At 35.5% G+C, this 19,375-nt stretch overlaps 1 protein-coding gene across 5 annotated transcripts in view; it reads right to left on the bottom strand.

The window, feature by feature from the left end:
• Nucleotides 1-19,375, bottom strand: part of SEMA6A (semaphorin 6A) — a 176,444-nt gene that overhangs the window by 48,511 nt on the left and 108,558 nt on the right. For all 5 annotated transcript variants that reach the window (XM_074202571.1, XM_074202570.1, XM_074202574.1 and 2 more), the window contains exons 7-11: nt 15,641-15,731; nt 8,882-9,001; nt 8,099-8,187; nt 7,034-7,251; nt 1,525-1,656 (exon numbers count right to left, since the gene is read on the bottom strand). In XM_074202571.1, the coding sequence (XP_074058672.1) occupies nt 1,525-1,656; nt 7,034-7,251; nt 8,099-8,187; nt 8,882-9,001; nt 15,641-15,731 (650 nt within the window). The remainder of the gene's footprint in view (nt 1-1,524; nt 1,657-7,033; nt 7,252-8,098; nt 8,188-8,881; nt 9,002-15,640; nt 15,732-19,375) is intronic.

The raw sequence follows: 19,375 nt of genomic DNA, 5'->3' as shown, positions 1-19,375 counted from the left end.
AACCTAGTCTGGAAAGCCAAAACACTTGTCTCTTATTTTTCTCTTTTTAATTTCTTTTTTAGGTAAATTCTCTGAAGCTGGTTTGTGTGACTATTTTCTTATGACTCTGCTTTCTCTCTCTCTCTCTCTTATACCCCTTAATCTCCTTTCTTCTTACTTATTTCCCTGCTGAATTTAATATATTTTATAACAGTCACATCCCCCTCCTTTTCTCAAATGTAGAGTTCATAAGATATCTACTACCTGTACTTCCATCTCAGTTATGAAAAATAGCAACATTTTCCTTCTAATTTCTTATTTTTCTTCTAATGTATATATATATATATGTATATATATATATATACATATATATATATATATGTTTCCTTCCCCCCCTTTTCTCTCCTCTCTTAAAATTCCCAATTAGAACCAAGTTTATTTTACTTAAATATCTCTGTTCTTTTCTAAGGCAATTTCTTAAGAAATGCTTTTCTTTTCTTCTCCATTAGAATGTAAGCATTTCATCATTATTTGCTCAAATGTATTTAACTTTGTAGTTTTCTCTTGTTTATCCTATTTACATTTCAAAGTTTCTACTCAACTCTCTGGTTTTCTTTTTTCAGAAAAGCTTGAAAGAAGTTTATTCTAATAGAGATTTATAATTTCCCTTGTGGAAATGAACTGAATTTACAAGCAAGTTATTCTTGGTTTATCCTTTGCCTACTGCAATATTATATTCCAAAATTTTCTCTCCTTTGTTATAGTTAAAGCATTGTCTTAACAGATTTTGACTGTGCTTGGTGCTTTTAGTTTGGGATTTCTTTCAGAATGTGAACAGTGGATTTTTCTATTTTTTCACTTTGATCTCTGCTTCTAATAGATCTAGGAGACTTTATGATTTCTTGAAATATGGTGCTTAGTTTTACTGTTTGTTCATATTTTAGGGATTATTCTTATATTCCCTTTTGACCTGTTTTCCAGTCAAAATTTTTTATAGTCTGTATCTTAAGTATTCTTCTATTCTTCTATTTTTCAATTTTTTAATTTTGTTTAACTATTTATGATTTTCTCAATAAATCCTTAAATTTCTGATTGGGGCATTCTATCTTTCAGGAAATCAAGTACCTTTCTATATTTTATTCAAAGTTAAGCAAAATATTAGCAAGTGGCAATTCTTTGGTTTAAGGTTAAAGTGATAGAAAGTGGCATCCTGACATCTAAACAGAGCAAATGTTTTCTACAGGAATACATTTCTAGATTTCATTGTAACCTATATCTTGCATTTCCAACACAAAATAGTTTAAATTTTTTTTCAAGGCAGTGGAATTAAGTGACTTGCCCAACACCACACAACTAGGTAATTATTAAGTGTCTGAGGTTGGATTTGAACTCAGTCCTCCTGACTCTAGGGTCAGTGCTCTATACAGTGTGCTACCTAGCTGCCCCCACAAAATAGTTTAGAACATTGCTAGGAAATTATCTTTTCTGAAAATGCAAGATATCAGCATTTCTTTCTACATGAAATTGTAGTAGATAGGGATGTACCTGGGTTTGGGAACCCGCTCATCTGGAACTGGTGTCCACGTGGAATCTGGAGATTTCTGTTCTTTGAACCTCCCAGTGAAAACATTAGCAATGTCGACCATGTCATAGGCACAGACTGCAGACCCAGGAATGCTGCAACATAGTATTTCACAGAAAGTGTTACCTGCATAGTAGTATTGCAAATAATTTTTAACTTGAATAAAATGTTTTTAGAAATCTAGGTATTAAGCTTTCTAATGCAATGGTCTCTAGACTCTAGAGGGGGAATTTTCTCCTGTTGACATTTCTATCAATGTCATGAATTAATCACAATAAAGTTAAAGATGTAAACATCTTTCTTTCTATCCTCTCACTGTCCTTTGAGACTTTCATACCTTTTTCTACACATTGAACCTCATCCCATTCAAGCACAAGGGAAGAAATATACCAGTTGATTACTTAAATGTTTTTCTGTTCCCAGCTATTAATTGCCAATCAATAACCCTCAAAATTCACCCTCTAGAGAATGTTCTGCATGTCTAATATCCATGAAGCAAAAGTACTTATCAGTCACTGGGTCTGACCAATACTTACTCATTTATTTGAGGATACTTTTGAATTACTACCTGTCTCAAAGAACTAATCTATTCTATTCTGTGCTCGAGGATAATAAATGTAAAAATATTTTAAATCAGACACTGTAAATTTAAATTCTGACTTCCTATTTATCTACATAAGAGTAAATAACAATCTTTTAAGCCACTCCTAAGCACTATGCAAATTAAAAAGTACTATATAAATGCTAAATAATAATGATGATAATAATCTCCACATATAATTACATCTTTGCAAGATACTTGTGGAAGGACTTAGAGATTTTTCTTCTTCAGTGGTGGATAGGTATGAATTATTCATTCATCTCTATTTATTGTTTGCACATGAACTCATGTTTGTCTAAAGGTAGCCAGTCCATTTTGATCAAGTAAATAGCAGGCACCAGCTGGCTCAAGGTTTTAATCAGGCTTTTAGGTAGTGGACTATTACAATATCACATCAACTAAAGACATGGACCACTAGCCCTTTTAAGTATGGAAACATTATCAAAAAGGTGAGAAAAAATAATTTTGGTACACTGCATATGCTGAAATGATATGGAAAAAGATTTCACAAGTGATTATGAGGATTGTATGCCCTTTTAATTTTACAATACAATTATTAACAGGGTAATAATAATATATATAAATGATATGTTTTAAGTAGGTTTTGTAAAAGAGCAGAAAAATTAGACAAAATTTAAAATCCTGAATTTTAAAAGGTGATCAATATGCGTTTCCATCAGTTTACATGGCTAATACAGGGATTCCTATAAACATTCTAGAACTGGAATTATTTATTTAAAAAGACACATATTTTTCCTATATTCCTTTTATTAGAGGCAACATATAGAGAGTTGACCTCCAAGCCAAAATGACCAGAATTTGAGGTCTGTCTTTGACACATACTGGCTGTGTGTACTTAAGTGTATCACTTAATTGCATTAATTCTCTAGTACTATAAATTGCAGAGAAGGTACCAACCTGAACTACAAGTAGGAGTTTCCTTACTCCAAATCAGAGATTCAGTTTCTGCCCTTATCCTTCTATATCTCCTAGTGATAATAGTGCATATGACTTATCTTTATTTTGTCAATTAAAACAAATTTTGTTTTAAGAATTTCAAATCTCTTATAATAACTAGAAACTCTTTAGATAGTTGCCAAACTATTAAAAAAATCACATTTGGATATGGAAAGGGGACTGAGTATATATTTAAGCTGGGAAGTCATGTGTGCAGTTTTTTTAAATTATACTATGCAAATGTCAATTTTTAGGATGTAGACAGGAAAAATAGGCATGCAATTTGTATGTATATACACACATCCATATCTAAATACCCAAGTTAATTACAAAGCACCTGAAAAGGAAGGTGTTATAACCTGCATCCAGAGAAAGTACTGATTATTTTCAAGAAGCTGTGATAGAAACACCTCACATGGGGTTCTACTGCACTCATAAGGCTCTTACTATATATTAGGGTTTTTTTTTTTGCAAGGCAGTGGGGTTAAGTGACTTTCCCAAGGTCAGACAGTTAAGTAATTATTAAGTGCCTGAGGTCATATTTGAACTCAGGTCTGCCTGACTCCAGGGCCAGCGCTCCATACACTGTACCGCCTAGCTTGCCTGTCTTACTGGATATTAGTGACAAAGTAGGCATGCAGTGGTCAGACTGAAAGGGTGCCACAAAGAGTACTAGGATGTATTCCTGAATTCAGAAAGACTATCCTTAAAACAATGTTACCCAGATAGATTCCTATTTATTAAAAAAAAATCATGAACTTGAAATTCCAGAATTTTTATTCTATGTAACAAGTAATAATGAAGTAAGGGTCTTAACTCTTATGGGGAATTTTTGAAAATGTGCTGTCCCTACAAGAGGTCATTCACTATTACCCAGAAAGAGACTAGAGCTATCAGAATTTTTGAGCTAGAGAGATGGATTTCCCATGGCAATAGGAGCTTTTGAAAGAGTCTGTCAAGGAGCTGAGGAGAAGGTATATGTTTGCTGGAGACAGATGGGTTAGAGAAGTGAGAGGAACAGCAGCAGCAGGGCCAGGTTGATTGGGTCCCTGCAGCTGTCTTATATTATGTTCCAGAACTGGAGACCCAACACACCAGGCTAGCTTCAGGGCAAACTCTGCTTTAGGAAGTCAGAACAAAGAACTCAGACTAAGACTTGTGAGAAATGCTGGTCCCTTTAATGACATCCAGGTCTCTTAAGAAGTGAGGAAAACTTCAGAAAGGTTTTATTTTTTCCAATTTTCTCTTCCCTACATGTGCTGAACTATTATGTGATTTTTTTTGTGTTAGTCCTTTAAGTTGTTTCTTTATCTAATTTTGCTTTAAATAAAATTCCTGATCAGTTAAGTATACTATGTATTCCATGCTTGTATAGTGGAGAGATTACTGGTCTTGGAGTCAGGAAGACTAGAGTTCAAATCTGACTTCAGACACTTGTAACTTAATAACTGTGTGACCTTGGGTAGGTCACTTAACCCTAATTGCCTCACATCTAGGGTCATCTCCAGTTGTCCTCATTCATATCTGGCTCTTGGACCCAGATGACTCTGGAAGAGAAAGTGAGACTGGTGACATAGATAGGACCCCCTCACTCAAATCCAATTCATTTGCTTGTCAGGCATTACCTCCCCAATGTCATGGTCTTCTTTGAGAACAAAGGCCAAACATCATCATGTCACATTTCATGCAGGGAAAGGGAAAAAGAAGAGTAACAGTGAATAATTGGAATTTTCAGAATTAAAAAAGATCTGGTGGTCAGATTTGAGTTTGATGGGGGGGTCTGGGCAATAGGAGAGGAGCTTATGGTGATAGTTTTTATGTATATCATATAATTTTATACTTATTTTTATATCATATATGCATATAAAGTTATATTTATAAGCTCCATAAAATAATAAAGTAGATCATAAGTCTTTAGGCTAGAGTAGTCTTTACTATTTAAGTTCTAAATCCATATGCAAATCTCCAGTAGTAGACAGAGGAGAAAAGAGATGGTGGAGATATGGACCAAATGTAAAGTCTTATCCCTTTATCAGGTTGGATAAGTGGGAAGATAAAAGTATGGTCTGAGAGTATTCAACTCCCCAAAACTCTAAGGAGGGGGTGTGTGAAAGTTCCCAGTCAACTTTGTTCTACAGTGACACCTATTGTTTATACTAACAATCTCTTGATCTCCAACAGAAAAATAAATACTATCATTTGAACCCATTAGTTCATGTTTGCACACTGGAAAGTAGTCACTGTTCTTTTTCAATGGAATTAAAAGACATCATATCATCTTTTAACTTGCTCTTTTCATATCAACTTGTTCCAGGATAAACTCAATTTGTCTAAATTTCTTCATAGAAACTTATCTGTGATTCCATCATCAGAGAAATAGACAAATTGTCCTACAGCATCATCCTTTAGGAGCCCTCCAGTTTTCCAAATATCTCTCAAAATAAATAGTATTAAATAGAATCACAGGAAGTTATCACTAGAAGGACCCTTATTCATCCTCTTAATTAAACAGAATTATTTTTAGTGAAAAAGAAAAATTATGGCTTAGTGAGGGGAAGTGACTTGCTTGGGGTCACAAAGCTAGAAAAGAGCAGAGTTGAAACCTACTCTCAGGACTCCTGGCTCCAAATTCATGACACCACACATTTAGAGAATGGTATTCTACTTAGATTACCACAGGTGCTACACAGAGCTAAGCTTCTAGTCCTGCTTATTCTGCTCTTATAAATAGGTCCCTAATTATGATCGCTTTTTACACAGAAGTCTATGCTTCTGTTAGGCTATAAATGATATAAATGTCAGGATAGAGAATTCAAAACAAGGAATCCTTGTAGCAAGTCTATTTTTTGAATATTTTTCCTTTATTCTTGATAGTATTACTAATCAAGTTATTTAACTTTTTTATGCCTTACTTTCCTAATTTGAAAACAGAGAACAGTTAGGTTTACTAATAGCTGAAATTCTTGAATAGAATGAATATCCTAATATCTGACTCTAAAATTGACCTTGAGGTCTATTCCAAAGGACAGCTTTGTGGGAGAAAATATCTTTTACTAAGGATTATTTTTTACTTCAGAAACTAAATATCCATGTGTAGGGTGTGAGATGAGTCTGACTGCCACCAAATTATATTAGAAAAAATGACCTAGTGTTTCAGTCACCAACTCATATTTTTAAAGTATTTTATGGGGAAAGAATGTGACTTTCAGATAATTTATGTTCTACTTTCTTCCCTCTCCCTCCCGCATTTACCTCTTGTTAATTAATGTTAAAGTCAGTATGACAAGTCTTTGATTTCCCTAGTTCATCAGCTTCCATTGTTTATACCTCATCTGAAATCATACCCCCTTTTAGGAGGCCAGCTCCAAGGCAACCAACTAAAGGGTCACACCCAAGTGCCTGTAATCTGTATCTGCTTGAGAAATAAACTGCTTGAAAAGATGAATATAGAAATGACCAGGGTGCCATTTTCATGTAAAAATATTTTGTTATAATACATAGAAGAAAGGCACTACAGAGCAATCTGTGGTCAAGTACACTAGTCTCCATAATGTTCAGAGATGCCTAAAAAATGGCAAATAGCTGGTGTATTTGTTCCAAGTATCTCTTTAAAATGCTAGTCACCATCTCCTTAAGAGATAGACAAAAGCACAGGGAACAAAGATTAAATTGAAAGCATGAAAATAGCACAACATCTAATTCCTGTCTTAACCAATGCCTCACCTCCAATGCACATTAATCTAATTGTGCTTATAAATTACAAAATTTATTGATGAAAATTGGATAGTACCTGCTTTTTAACTTACATAAATGAACATTTTTCTTATAGTTTTTAATGAGATACATTATAAAAGAATCCTCACTGGAAAGGGCAGAAATAGACAAGAAAAGGTCAGTAGCCCCAGCATAGTTACCTGTTATAAGGTGTGGAGAAGGTTGCTAGGACAACATCACGGCCATTAATATGGATAACATCCGTAACTGCCTGCAGTATGTTGAAATAAAAATGTGAATCACCAGGAACTGAGCAGTTCAAGCGAGCCTTGAGAAAGGAAGTCCACTGTTTTTCCAGAACTCTTTGTGATCCTCCCATGTCATTCTTACAAACCTGAGCAACTCTTGGGAAAACTACCTAAAACAGGCAAAACACAAGGGGAAGAGCAACACACTTAGACTGTGAGAAGGAAGACCTTGGTAGAATTCTGCTTTTCTTTAAAATTGAGCTGGAACAACAAGGCGCTTAATTTAATCCTGTGTTTCTATAAGCTGTGGAAAATAACAAACTGGAAAACTCAGCTTTGGAACAGTGTGCTATAAAAGATAAGGCTGTGGCATTTAATACATAAATCCTTCTAGAGAGATCAGTTGTCAGCCACATTAACTCATTTCCCTATGGATTGTTGCTTAACTTTCTATTTCCTCAAACAAAGGCACATTTTACATTAAATATCCCTGCAACCCACATTGACTGCCTCTGAGCTTTGTATCTCTACTTCTTAAAAAGGCTTCAGATTTAGCTGGTATTTTATTTATGCCCTCCACCCTGGGTGACTTGAATCATTTCATTATGTTTATCTAGAAAGCCATTGTGCCCAACTGTTTTTGTCCAATATTCTTAAGACAAAAAAGGAAAAGCCAAAGCTTTCTTTTGCTTACTCTCTTTATCCTGGATTGCCTATTGTACTTGAAAGTCAGGCTTTTTTAAACTACTTGAAGTTATTTTTGGAATTAAACAAATATGTATGTTACATTTTTGGTAGAAATAGTTTAATGTGCCTTCAAATTGTGGAGTGAATATTGAGAAAACATGATGTTTCACTGGAACCAAACATGGGCCTCAGCAGCAGGATCCTCTCAAAATGATGACCCTGTCAATATGATTTATGGCTCTCCTTGCAAGGTCATTCATAAGAACACTGCTCCTGAAGTGGATTCCCCAGGGTGTTACAAAGGAAGCCATAAACATTCTCTTCACTTACCTTTCCCATGCTGTTGTATTCCACTGCAATTTCCCTAAAGAAGAAGTAGATATAGTCACCATAATCCACTGCTTGGACAAAATATGGTTCTGTGAACAAAAAAGACACTTTGGTTGGGGATAAGAGATATAAGATAAAAGGAAATTTGCGATTTATGCCAAATTTTCAATTTATGCCAAAATCTACATGTTAATTGAATATTTAGACCCATTAGATATTCAGTAATTATTCATTCTAATGACTTATAAGCATAAATGTTGGTAATCACATAAGGCACATGTACATACACATCTTTTTATAAAATCAAAAATAATCCTACATAGCAATGAGAAAAAGTTCTGACAATTTCTTCAAGTTTATTTTTTAACTAAATACTTCAGAATAGACTATATACATTTCTTAATGTAGCTGTGAATCTTACATAGCCTTTACTTCATTTCCCCATATTCTTCTGTTCTCTATGTCAACTTACCAGAGAAATGTGATAGCCCTATCACTGGGATGCTAAAATGAGGGTTTAAAGCGAAAGAAGATGAATGTGATGTATTTGATTACATTGACACTGGTAGTTTTGTTAACACCTCTAGTAACTCATGGGAAGGAAAAAAATGTAGGTAAATAAATCATCTGAGATAAAAGAGGCAATTTACACTTTTCTATCTGTCAGAAGATATTGCTAAAATGAAACTATAGTATTGTCTATAAGGACTTTAAGGCTCTCAGTAGACATGCATTTTTTCCTTCCTTCCTGTTCTTCAACCCTTCTTTTCATTGTTTACTCACCTTTCAACCATTTTGAGTCATGTTTGACTGTCCTTAGGGTTGGGCTGTCTCCAAGGCTTCGATAAATGACTGCATCTATTGCAAGGAAGTCAGTCACTGTGGCAGAATACAGTTTTCCATCTTAGGAGAAAAAAATAATAGTTAGAGAGAGGAAGGTGAAGAGAAAAGCCAGGCAGATTGCCCTCTGATTCGGGTCAATGAGAAAGGATTCAGCAGTATGAGAAAAGAGAAGCCCCCGAATCTTACCCTTTTAGATGGGGATAATGTGGGATTAAGCATTCAGAAAAAAAAAATTGTGATAATTTCTGAGATGTTGCTCTGGAATAAAAGGGCAAATGTCAAATGGTCCTTGCTCCACTTGATTAGAAGGGGTCTAAGAGATACCTTGAGGCCAGGTCTCTTTGGGTATCCAACATCAGCAGGTAATTAGACATGACTAAGTTGGAAGAAGAGGCCACTTGTATCACACATAATTACAAGTACAAATACAATTAAAATAGAGCAGCTTTTATCCTGGATAAGTGAGTGAAGTGGAAGGAGGAAGGAGAAAGAGATCAATTCATCAATAAGCATTTCCACAGTGTCTATTATGTGTAGAGCACTGTGCTAAATTCTGAAGATAGAAAGATATAGGGGATATAATCCCTGATCTCAATTAGCTTAAATTCTATTGGACACACATGTGTATGAATGTGCTTGTGTTCTCATTCATGGCATTTATATGTATCTATATATGAACTTATTCACAAATATGTAATAGACACATAGTTATTACAGCTAGCATTTTAAAGTTTACATAACACTTCAAATATCTTAATTGATCATCACAACAACCCTGCAGGGCTATTATTATCTTCACTTTACTGATGAGGAAACTGGGATTAAGAAAAGTTAACAATTTACATAGGGAAATCTAACTAATAAGTGTCTTAAGATGAAATTTGAATTCATATCTTCCTGACTCTAAATCCTACATTCTATCCACTGATAGTTTCACTTAGTTCTATGTATGTATCTGCCATTTATCTATCTATATTTCTACTTTATCACAGAGATAATAGGGATGAAAATTATTTCAGTGGGTTTGTGGAGAATGTATTAGAATGAGGAGAGATTTGAGGTAGAGAGATCAAGTATCTCTATTGAAATAGTCCAGGTGAGAGGCAATGAGAGCAGTTGCATGAATGGAGCGAAGGAGATGTATTTGATAAGTATTACACAATGTTTGACAACTGACTGGATATGAAGAGCAAGTAAAACTGAAGAGTTAAAAGATGACACTGAGACTGCAAAACTGGGTGATAAGAAGAATGGCAGTACCCTTGACAATAATGGGGAAGTTCTATACACAGAAGGGTTTAAAGGGGAAAATGATGAAGTCGGCTTTGAATATATTGATTTTGAAATGCCTATAGGACATTTAATCAAAATGTCTATTAGATGTGTGGTATTGAAGCTCTAACATAGATTAGGGTTAGATCTATAGCAATCTGAAAATCATTTCCATAGAGATAATAATTGAACCCATAGGATAATGATGTCAGCAAAGGGAGCACATAGTAGGTGAGCAAAGACCAGAGACTCAGAACCTAGCCTTGGGAGTACACCCCTAGTTAGAAGTCAGATTGCATAGGATTTAGATAAGAAAGAATGAGAAAAGGGAGTGGAGAAACTAGTGTAGATTATTTTTTCAAGGAGTCTAGCTAAGAAAACAAAAGAGAAAAATAGAATGAAAATCTATCTGGGATTATGGGATTTTTGCTTTTGTTTTTGTTTTCTTTTTGGTTATGTTTTATTTGGATAGAACAGACTCAGAAATGTTTGTTGGAACTAGGGAAGGAATCCTTAGAAAGGTAATGACATGGGGATCAATCTCCTGGAGAAAATGGGAAGGGATAGGAGCAGGGGTACAAATAGAGGAAGTGACCTTGAAAAGAAGGGTTACTTCTTTAGCAGAGACTGAAGGAAAGTAGAGGAGAACATCAAGGGGGTAAATATGTCAAGAGATAATGTGATTTGTTAGTTTTCAGTCAGCTCTCTTGGATTCAAGCTACTAAGATTCAACAGGTCTTTCCATGTGTCCTACACATGAGCTATCTTAGATGTGTTGTCTATTCTAATTAGAATATGAGTCCCTTGAAAGATGGAACAGTCTTACATTTCTATTTGAATCTCTAGTATTTAGAACATGCAAAGCATTTAATAAATACTTGTTAATTATCCACAAGAATAATCACGTTAGACAGTTATCAAATCATCAAATTCTATTAGGACAAACAAAAATAATGATGATGATGGTGATGATGATGATGATGATGATGATGATGATGCTAGCTAACATTTATATAGCACTTTAAGGTTTGCAAAGCACTTCACACATATTGTTTCATTTGGTCCTTACAATAACCCCATGAGGTAGACCCTATTATTATTTGTATTTTATAGATAAAAAGCTGAGGTTCACAAAGGTTTGGGGAATTACCCAGAGTTACAAAGCTAGCAAGCATTTAAGGTGGAATTTGAATTCTGATCCTCCTGATTCCAAGTCCACTAATAAATCCACTGCTCCAACTGACTGCTAAATTAAATTATATTTAAAAATAGAAAGATATTTTGTTGAAATTGTTTTAAAATGGATTATGTTCTTTCAGGAATAAAATGGCAAAATAATTGCATAGTTTATTTTCCATTAAGAAATTATACATTTATTTTCCATTTCTTAGTACAATCTATTGTTTAAAAATAGCTCCCACAAATCATTAAAACAAATCTTCCATTACCTGCAACATTTTGCTTCTTTGGCTTTAGTTCAGGTAAAAAAGCAAAGGCTTGGTTTTGCTATATTCCCTCTTTCAAAAAGCACCGACATTTTAATTGGTTCAGAGCTGCCCTAAATTATTCTCTGTATTTGAGTAGGGCCTGTGAGGCCATTTACAAGTAAGAAATGCTAATGAGTTATATCTATCCAGCTACACACTTCAATACTTTTGATTACATCAAGGTGGTCCTTGAAAATTGCAACCCTTTCACCCCTTGGTAGTTAGTACTTTATGAGTTGCTATGGCCCCCCAAAAATCATCAGCTCAACCTTCTGGCAATAAGTCTTTCCATATTGAGCACATAATGACTTTGAGTCAGTAGATTCAAAAAATTTCCACCTGTTACTTTTTGTTTTAGAGACTCTTTGTTAGTAAATGTAGGAATTCAGGATTACCCAGATACCATGATGTATATATTTAAACTGAAATGGAATTCAATGGCTTATTGTGCATAGCTTTTGAGCTACAGAAGGAGGCCCAGCATAAAGCTGAGTTCTGTTTTTGCACCCTCCATTTGCAGAAATCATCTGTCAAAATTCACGGGGGGGTGACAGTAGGGAGAACATTAATATCAGGAGCTCTATGAGCCCCATAAAATCTTGACTTTCTTTGCATTACTTTCAGATATGCATAAGTGTGTGCATATATAAGGGCATCATTTAGCTATAGTGCCTTGAATAGGGAAAAAACACTTCTTGATTGAATCAATGAAGTGAAGATTGAATAAATAAGTGAGAAACTGGACCATATATATCCTAAGTAAAAAAAGAATAAGCTGTCTTAGAATGGAGGAAGAGGGAAGATTCTGAGTAGTGGAGGGCTGAGCAGTGGTAAAGAAGAGTTATGCTTAGGAGAGTCATAGACTCTATAGGTCTTTCAGAGAGGAGGACCTAGGCTATAGCAAATTCCAAGAAAAATCCAGATCTTTACCCAAAATCCCTTATCAGATTCCTAATCACTATAATATAATCTTATGGGTTTTGTGTTTTTCTCAAGATGTTTCCTGGACACTGAATTTTTCTCCTATCATAAAGAAGTCAAAGGTCAATCAGTGACAAATATAAAAGTAAAGTTAGGTAGAAAGTCCAGCTTCTGCCTAGGTGTTAGAAATTTTCCTAACTGGAGGCTCAAAGTGATTATATCTGAACTTATAACTTTATACATAAAATAAACTCTATAAATTTAAAAAGAAGGAATTCAGGGACCTAATGAGTCATTCATTTAACTGCCCCTAAACTTAAAACTAATTACTGTAACAGTGTATAACAGTGTATCACGTATACAAACATGCATATTTGCACACACACACACACACACACACACACATTTAAGGAGATTCAGTTTTAGCCAAGTTTGTAGGTGAAGTTCTTTTTTATGTATCTATATTTACATACACATACATATATATTCACATATATACACACACATATATTATAAATATTATATATATATATATTTATGGAGAGGTCCTTTCAGTGATTAATTTATATCTCCTTAAGAATATGAGGCTTTGAGTAATTAATTAGCATGTGGAAAAAGCTAGGAAAGTCACTAAATTTTCAGCAGAAACAGTAAATTTGTTCACCAGACATAGATTACCTCTAAACCTTTTCCCTAGTCATTCCTTTGCTAAGACCAAGTAGAGAAGCTTAAGAGTTAAAAAAAAATCAAAATAAACTGGGGAAGGCTAAACCCTAGAGCTATTTGGTAATTATTTGGCAAGAGTTCATTGCCTGGTTATAGTGTAACCTATCAAGATTTGGAAAATGTATTGAATGACCACCATAAGTTAAAGTGAGTCTCTGTCACTGAGTGGGTTTTGACTTTAGCTAAGAAGACTAGGCAAAATAAAAGGCTTTTTTCCCCCTGCACCTTTAAGGACTCCCAGTCAAGAAACTGAAGGCACAGAGAGGAAGAAAGATACTTTTAATTTTATTTTTTAAAAATTTTTATTTATTTAAGGGAATGAGATTAAGTGACAGGCCCAAGGTCACACAACTAGGGAATTATTAAATGTCTGAGGCCAGAATTTAACTCAGGTCCTCCTGACTCCAGGGCTGGTGTTCTATCTACTACACCACCTAGCTGCCCCGATGCTTGTTAATTTTAAACTAAGAATCTCTATTCTTACTGAAAGAGAGCAGCAGAATTTCCTGCTTAGGACTGTAGCTGAGCCTATACTGGGAGCTGGAGGTGATGAAGGCTACAATTACCTACAGGAGAGCAAGCCCAGAGAACAGTGAATTGACCCATCTAGCAGAGATCTATGAAGGGCTTATCAGCAGAGATGCTGCCTATCAGAGATACCATGGCCAGATGTGAACATCATGAGAAATCCACAAAGAAAGGCTACCAAGGCCCAGAAATACCAACTTAGAGTTGTTTTTCCCACACATCCATCACTATCCCTAAAGCACTACATAAATGCTGTTACCCTGGGGTTCCTATACTTAAAATTTGTATCCACTATCTGGTGTATTTTTTTGTATTTCCTGGGTTACATAATATCTGAGGTAGGATTTGAACCCAGGGCTTCCTGTTTCCACCTCTAGTTCCCTATTCTATGCCATCATGGCTCTTACCCTGTTTCACTCAGGTGAAACTCTTTCTATATATCTTCTAATTTCTCTGTTCAAGTCAGACACACAAATAATCAGTTGTAGCCATCATCCTTCATTGCCACCAGCTCATACAGGTCCCTGTAGATATTAGAGGTTGGCAGGAGCTGTGTAATTAAAAAGGTATCAAGGCATTTCTGGTTCTGGCTATGCTCCTGTCCAAGTCTCCATACAGTGCTGTAATAATATTGTACTCAAGAAAAGATGATGACCCAGGGAAGGCTTTCTTTCTCCTACACAATCCATCTCTACAATGTATGAGTTAAGGAAGAGGGCCCCGGGTGGGGTCCTGATAATAGAATAAATAAGGGAGTGTTAGTTAACTTGCTTTATAACAATAGCCCTCATTCCCTTCTTCCTCCCCTCCCCCCATAGGGCACAATGCTTTTGTGAAGGAAATTACAGCCAACTATAGCATATGCTCTACCAGTGACAATTACACCCAAAATTTTCTTTATACCCACATACACAACTGATTATGAATTCTTAAATAAATTTCTAAATGAAATGGAAATCAATGGCTTATTATCTATAATTCTTGAATTGTAGATACATGCACAGCCGATAGTGAAGTCTTAAATAAATTTCTAAAACAAAAATAAAATGGAAATCAATGGCTTATCATTTATAATTCTTGAGCTATAGAAGGAGACCCAACCCAAGATTGGGAACTGCTTTTTCATCCTCCATTGGCAGAATCCATCTGTCAAGACTTGGTGGGGTTAAAATCAGGGGTGGGAACAACATGGCTCTTGAACTCCATCAACCCTTGATTTCCTGTATATTATTTCCAGATTACCTTCTTCGGGATCCAATATTTATAATCATCTATGATTAATTTAGAACTCTATTTTGACCTCTTCATGCTTTTGTTAGGACTGAAGTCTTCTGGTATGGAGACTTAATATGGATTCCCCATATCCTTCTGAGTGAAAACTCAGTCCCTTTCAGACAATCCACAAAGTTTCCCTATTAGAAAGCACAATCTTGCACTAAACATTTGCAGGGGAGCAGTGGAAGGCAGCATTCTTAAAGAACAAACACCTTCTATGCCAAATCAGGGCAATGTACTATGCACCTATCTATTCTCCAAATCACAAAGGAATGAATCAAGATGACAGAGAAGAAAAGGGGTAATTTCCAAATTAATCACCAATGAAAAGGACACTATTAGTTATGGATGACACCTAGGAATCTAAAAACAAATTCTGAATTCACAAATACCCCCCAAAGGAGATTTATATTGCCAGGCTTAGATTTATGAAATGAAATGTAAAATAATGAACAAAAAAATCCCAGCAAGTTTAGGGCAGATCATTTACCTGCAAACAGGGCGACATTGGCATGCTTGGCATCGTAGGGGCACCTGGCCATTCCACTGAACTCATCACCAAGGGAGTCGAGAGTATCCATCTAAAAGAAACAGTTGCTTCTATTCAGTAATAAGAACTGGCTACTTTTAGGATGTTCTGGAACCCAGATCATGAAATATAGGTCTCTTATCAGTAAAATGATAAGGATTAAGGCAATTAATTGGACATTTCCAGACCAAATAAACCTTTTCTTTTTTTTTTCTTTTTCAATGAACCAGAAGTCTGAGTCATGAATATATGGGTACTTGCCTAAATTTTTGGTTTTTCTTTTTCTTATTGAGACCTGACCCTTGTAGGTCAAATCCCAGAAGACTTAACTTTTCCTAAGCTTTAGTTTTCATAAGAACAGAGCACAAGAATAAGGATTGGATGCAAGCATAATACTAGAAGCCATTTTTATGCCACTTTAAATTAAATAAAGAGTATAAGGAAGCATATCATTCATCTAAATTAATACCTCTCCTCCCATAAGAGTCATGTGATTTGTCTAAGGGTATATATATATAGTTGGCAGCAGAGATGAAACTAAAACCCAAATTTTTGTATGCCCAATCCAATGTTTCACTGTTACCAAATACTCCCTCATTTATGCATGGAACCTCTCTGAAATGTAGTATTTCATCAATTTTAAGACCACAAAAATTCTCTGTTCCATGATTATTAAGCATCTTTGTAATCCTCTCTATATGAAGTTCAAGAGACATTATATGCAAGGCAGGGTGCTAGGGTATGAGACACAAAGATGAAAGCAATCTCTTTCCTTAAGGTGTTCATATTCTGTTGAGAGTATACAACACATGAGCAGATAACTGTGTAAATAAAAAGGTATTTTGAAGGGACAGCACTAACTGGAATGGAAGAGACATACCAAGAATAATTTTGCTTTTAAGGAAAAAGGGAGTTGATCAGCAGGAGTCCTATTCTTTAATAATGTGCATTATTCTACCTGTTTTGTAAGATGGGAGGCTATGCAGACCTGCTTCTGGCATATCTGATGGAAAAAGGCTTGATCTCCAACTTTGGGCTCCAAGCAGATATTCCATTTCTTGTCTATGAGCCACATGGTGGAGAAATAAATTTGTGATTGGTTGCCAAGCTGGAACTGGCCCTAACTGACCAGAGAAAAATTCTTTTTCCTGTCTGGCTTCATTTGAGTGAGTAAGGTGATTACTTCTGTAAGTCTCCATGTGAGAAGAGTTAGTGTCAGTGGCCTAACTTTGGGGTCAACATGTGACTCATCTGCTCTTGCTTCTATTCCTGTTACGTCTATTTTTTCCTTACTTAGTTGGAGTATTGGAGATAGAACAGCCTAAGCTATGACTTAGGTTAAGAGACCCTTCAGAGGAGTGGGAGGTGGAACTCAGTCTATTAAAATAACTAATGAATTGACTCCAAAGCCAAAATGCCAAGTTCTCCCAGAGGGAAAGATTTGTTAATTGACTATGCTGTATTTGGGAAGTGAATTTAGTGGGGCAAATGCTTTGAAGAAATGTCTTTAAGCTTGAGCCCATTCTTTCCAAAGGCCAATACACTGTAGGAAAAAGTATGTATTTCAGGGTGAAACATTTACTCCTCTGTTTTTGTCCTATCATCTAGTTAAACGTATTCCTAAACAATCTAATTGATGTTTATTGGTTAAAAGATGCCAGTTTGCTAGTCACTGTCAACTGAGACTGGAAAAATGCACTAGAAAGGTCACTCATATCTACTCAGTAGAAAAGAATTATCCCTACCCTTAGAGAGAGAAAGAGAACTTTGTTCTTTCAGGACTAACTCAACAGTGTCAACTGATGATAGTTTTCCTTCATTCTTTTTTTAAGGTTTTTTGCAAGGAAAATGGGGTTAAGTGGTTTGCCCAAGGCCACATAGATAGGTAATCATTAAGTGTCTGAGTCTGGATTTGAATTCAGGTACTTCTGACTCCAGGGCCAGTGCTCTATCTACTGTGCCACCTAGCTGCCCCTAGTCCTTTATTCTTGAAGACCATTATATCAGGGGGGGTGATACCATGACAAGCAAGTGAATTGATTTGAGTGAGGGGGTGCTGTGCGAAGTCAATAGTCTAATTTTCTCCTCCAGAGCTATCTGGATCTAGTGGCCAGATAAAGATCAGGATGACTAGAAATGACTCTGGATATGAGGCAATCAGGGTTAAGTGTCAAGGTCACAAAACTAGTGAGTGTCAAATGTCTGAGGCCAGATTTGTACTTAGCTCTTCCTAACTCCAGGGCTGGTGCTCTATCCACTGCACCACCTAGCTGAATCAATTAAAATCAGGATAAAAGAAGGGAAGGATGCTGAGTGCTTTACAAATATTGGTATGTATGACTTATATTTTACATTCTGAGACAAACCGAGATTAAGAAATTTATTCAAGGTCACACAGATCAAATCTTTCTACCTCCAGATCCAATGCTCTATCTACTGATCTACCAAGCTGCCTCTATAGATTCCTGTTGTCTATAAAGACTATACTTAGCTATGTTTCACTATAATTTTCATTAGATGCTTCAGTACAGGTAAAGAAACTGAAACATAATAAAGTTAAAGGCAATATGCTATATGATCACCTGTATTAATTAATTCAAGATGCCCAAAGATATTATGCAGGAAAAGGAATTATTTCAAGGAACATCAAGAAGGATTGTCTAATTGATAATTTTGACCCCATTTCTTGTGAATAGTTTCTGGGATGTAACAGATCTGCTTCACTCCTAAAAACCTTGAAATGACCTTTATTAAAGCTGTGGAGTTTTTAAAATTGAATTTGAAAAATAATATAAAGTTATAGTCTTTTTAAAAAAAACTTCCTGATAAAATATGACTGTCATGTACTGTTTAAAACAAAATGATCTTGTTGTTCTGCCACCACCACCACCCCAATCCATTTTTACTTAAGCCTTTTACTGATATTTTATCTGAACATGAGTTTGCTGTTGAACTGTGACAGACTCTTTAGTCTGAGACTGAAAAGGATTCAAGAGTGGGCCTTTGCCCTCTTATCCAGAGCAGTGCACATTCTGTAAACTCTGCAAGAGAGAAACAAAACATTTGGGGGTAGGGAGATTTTCTTCTTTGGGCATCTACTTTTGAAAATGTAGCAATAGCTAAATCAGAGCTGGAAGATAATGTGAAATTGTCCTCTGCTGATTTGGATGTTTGGAAGGATGTGGAGATTAAACGGTATCAGCAGAGTAGTCTGTGCCATAGAGAAATCCTATTTCCATGAAGTAAGAATTAATCCATGCACTAGTCATAAAATCTCAGACTTAAGAGCAACCCATGGGAAATTAATTCACAATAGGGTACAGATAATTATACAAATAACCAACTCAACCTCATATTGAAGTTCCAAAGGTTTTAGTGAACAATGGGGGAAAGTGTGCAGAGGATTATAGTCTTAAAGCTATAATGGTCCTTAGAAGTTATCAAATCCAAACCCCTTCATTTTACAAATGAGGAAACTGAGCCCAGAGAGCATAGCTTAAATTCATTGCTCTTAGGCTTAAAGGTTAGGCATCAGCAAATCTAACTCAGCTTATATAATCTTTCCAACCCATTCACCTTACTTGACAGGCACACAGTGTGTATAAATCAAAGAGGGAGCTCAGAGTCAGAGACCATGAAAAACATAATCCTTTCTCCATCAAGCTATTCTAATAAACCTTAAGCTTTTAAACTATG

Source organism: Macrotis lagotis, chromosome X (assembly GCF_037893015.1).
Source record: "Macrotis lagotis isolate mMagLag1 chromosome X, bilby.v1.9.chrom.fasta, whole genome shotgun sequence".
In the NCBI taxonomy this organism is placed as follows: Eukaryota; Metazoa; Chordata; class Mammalia; order Peramelemorphia; family Peramelidae; genus Macrotis; species Macrotis lagotis.
The sequence above is the reverse complement of the archived record's forward strand: the minus strand, read 5'-3'. Positions and strand labels throughout refer to the sequence as shown.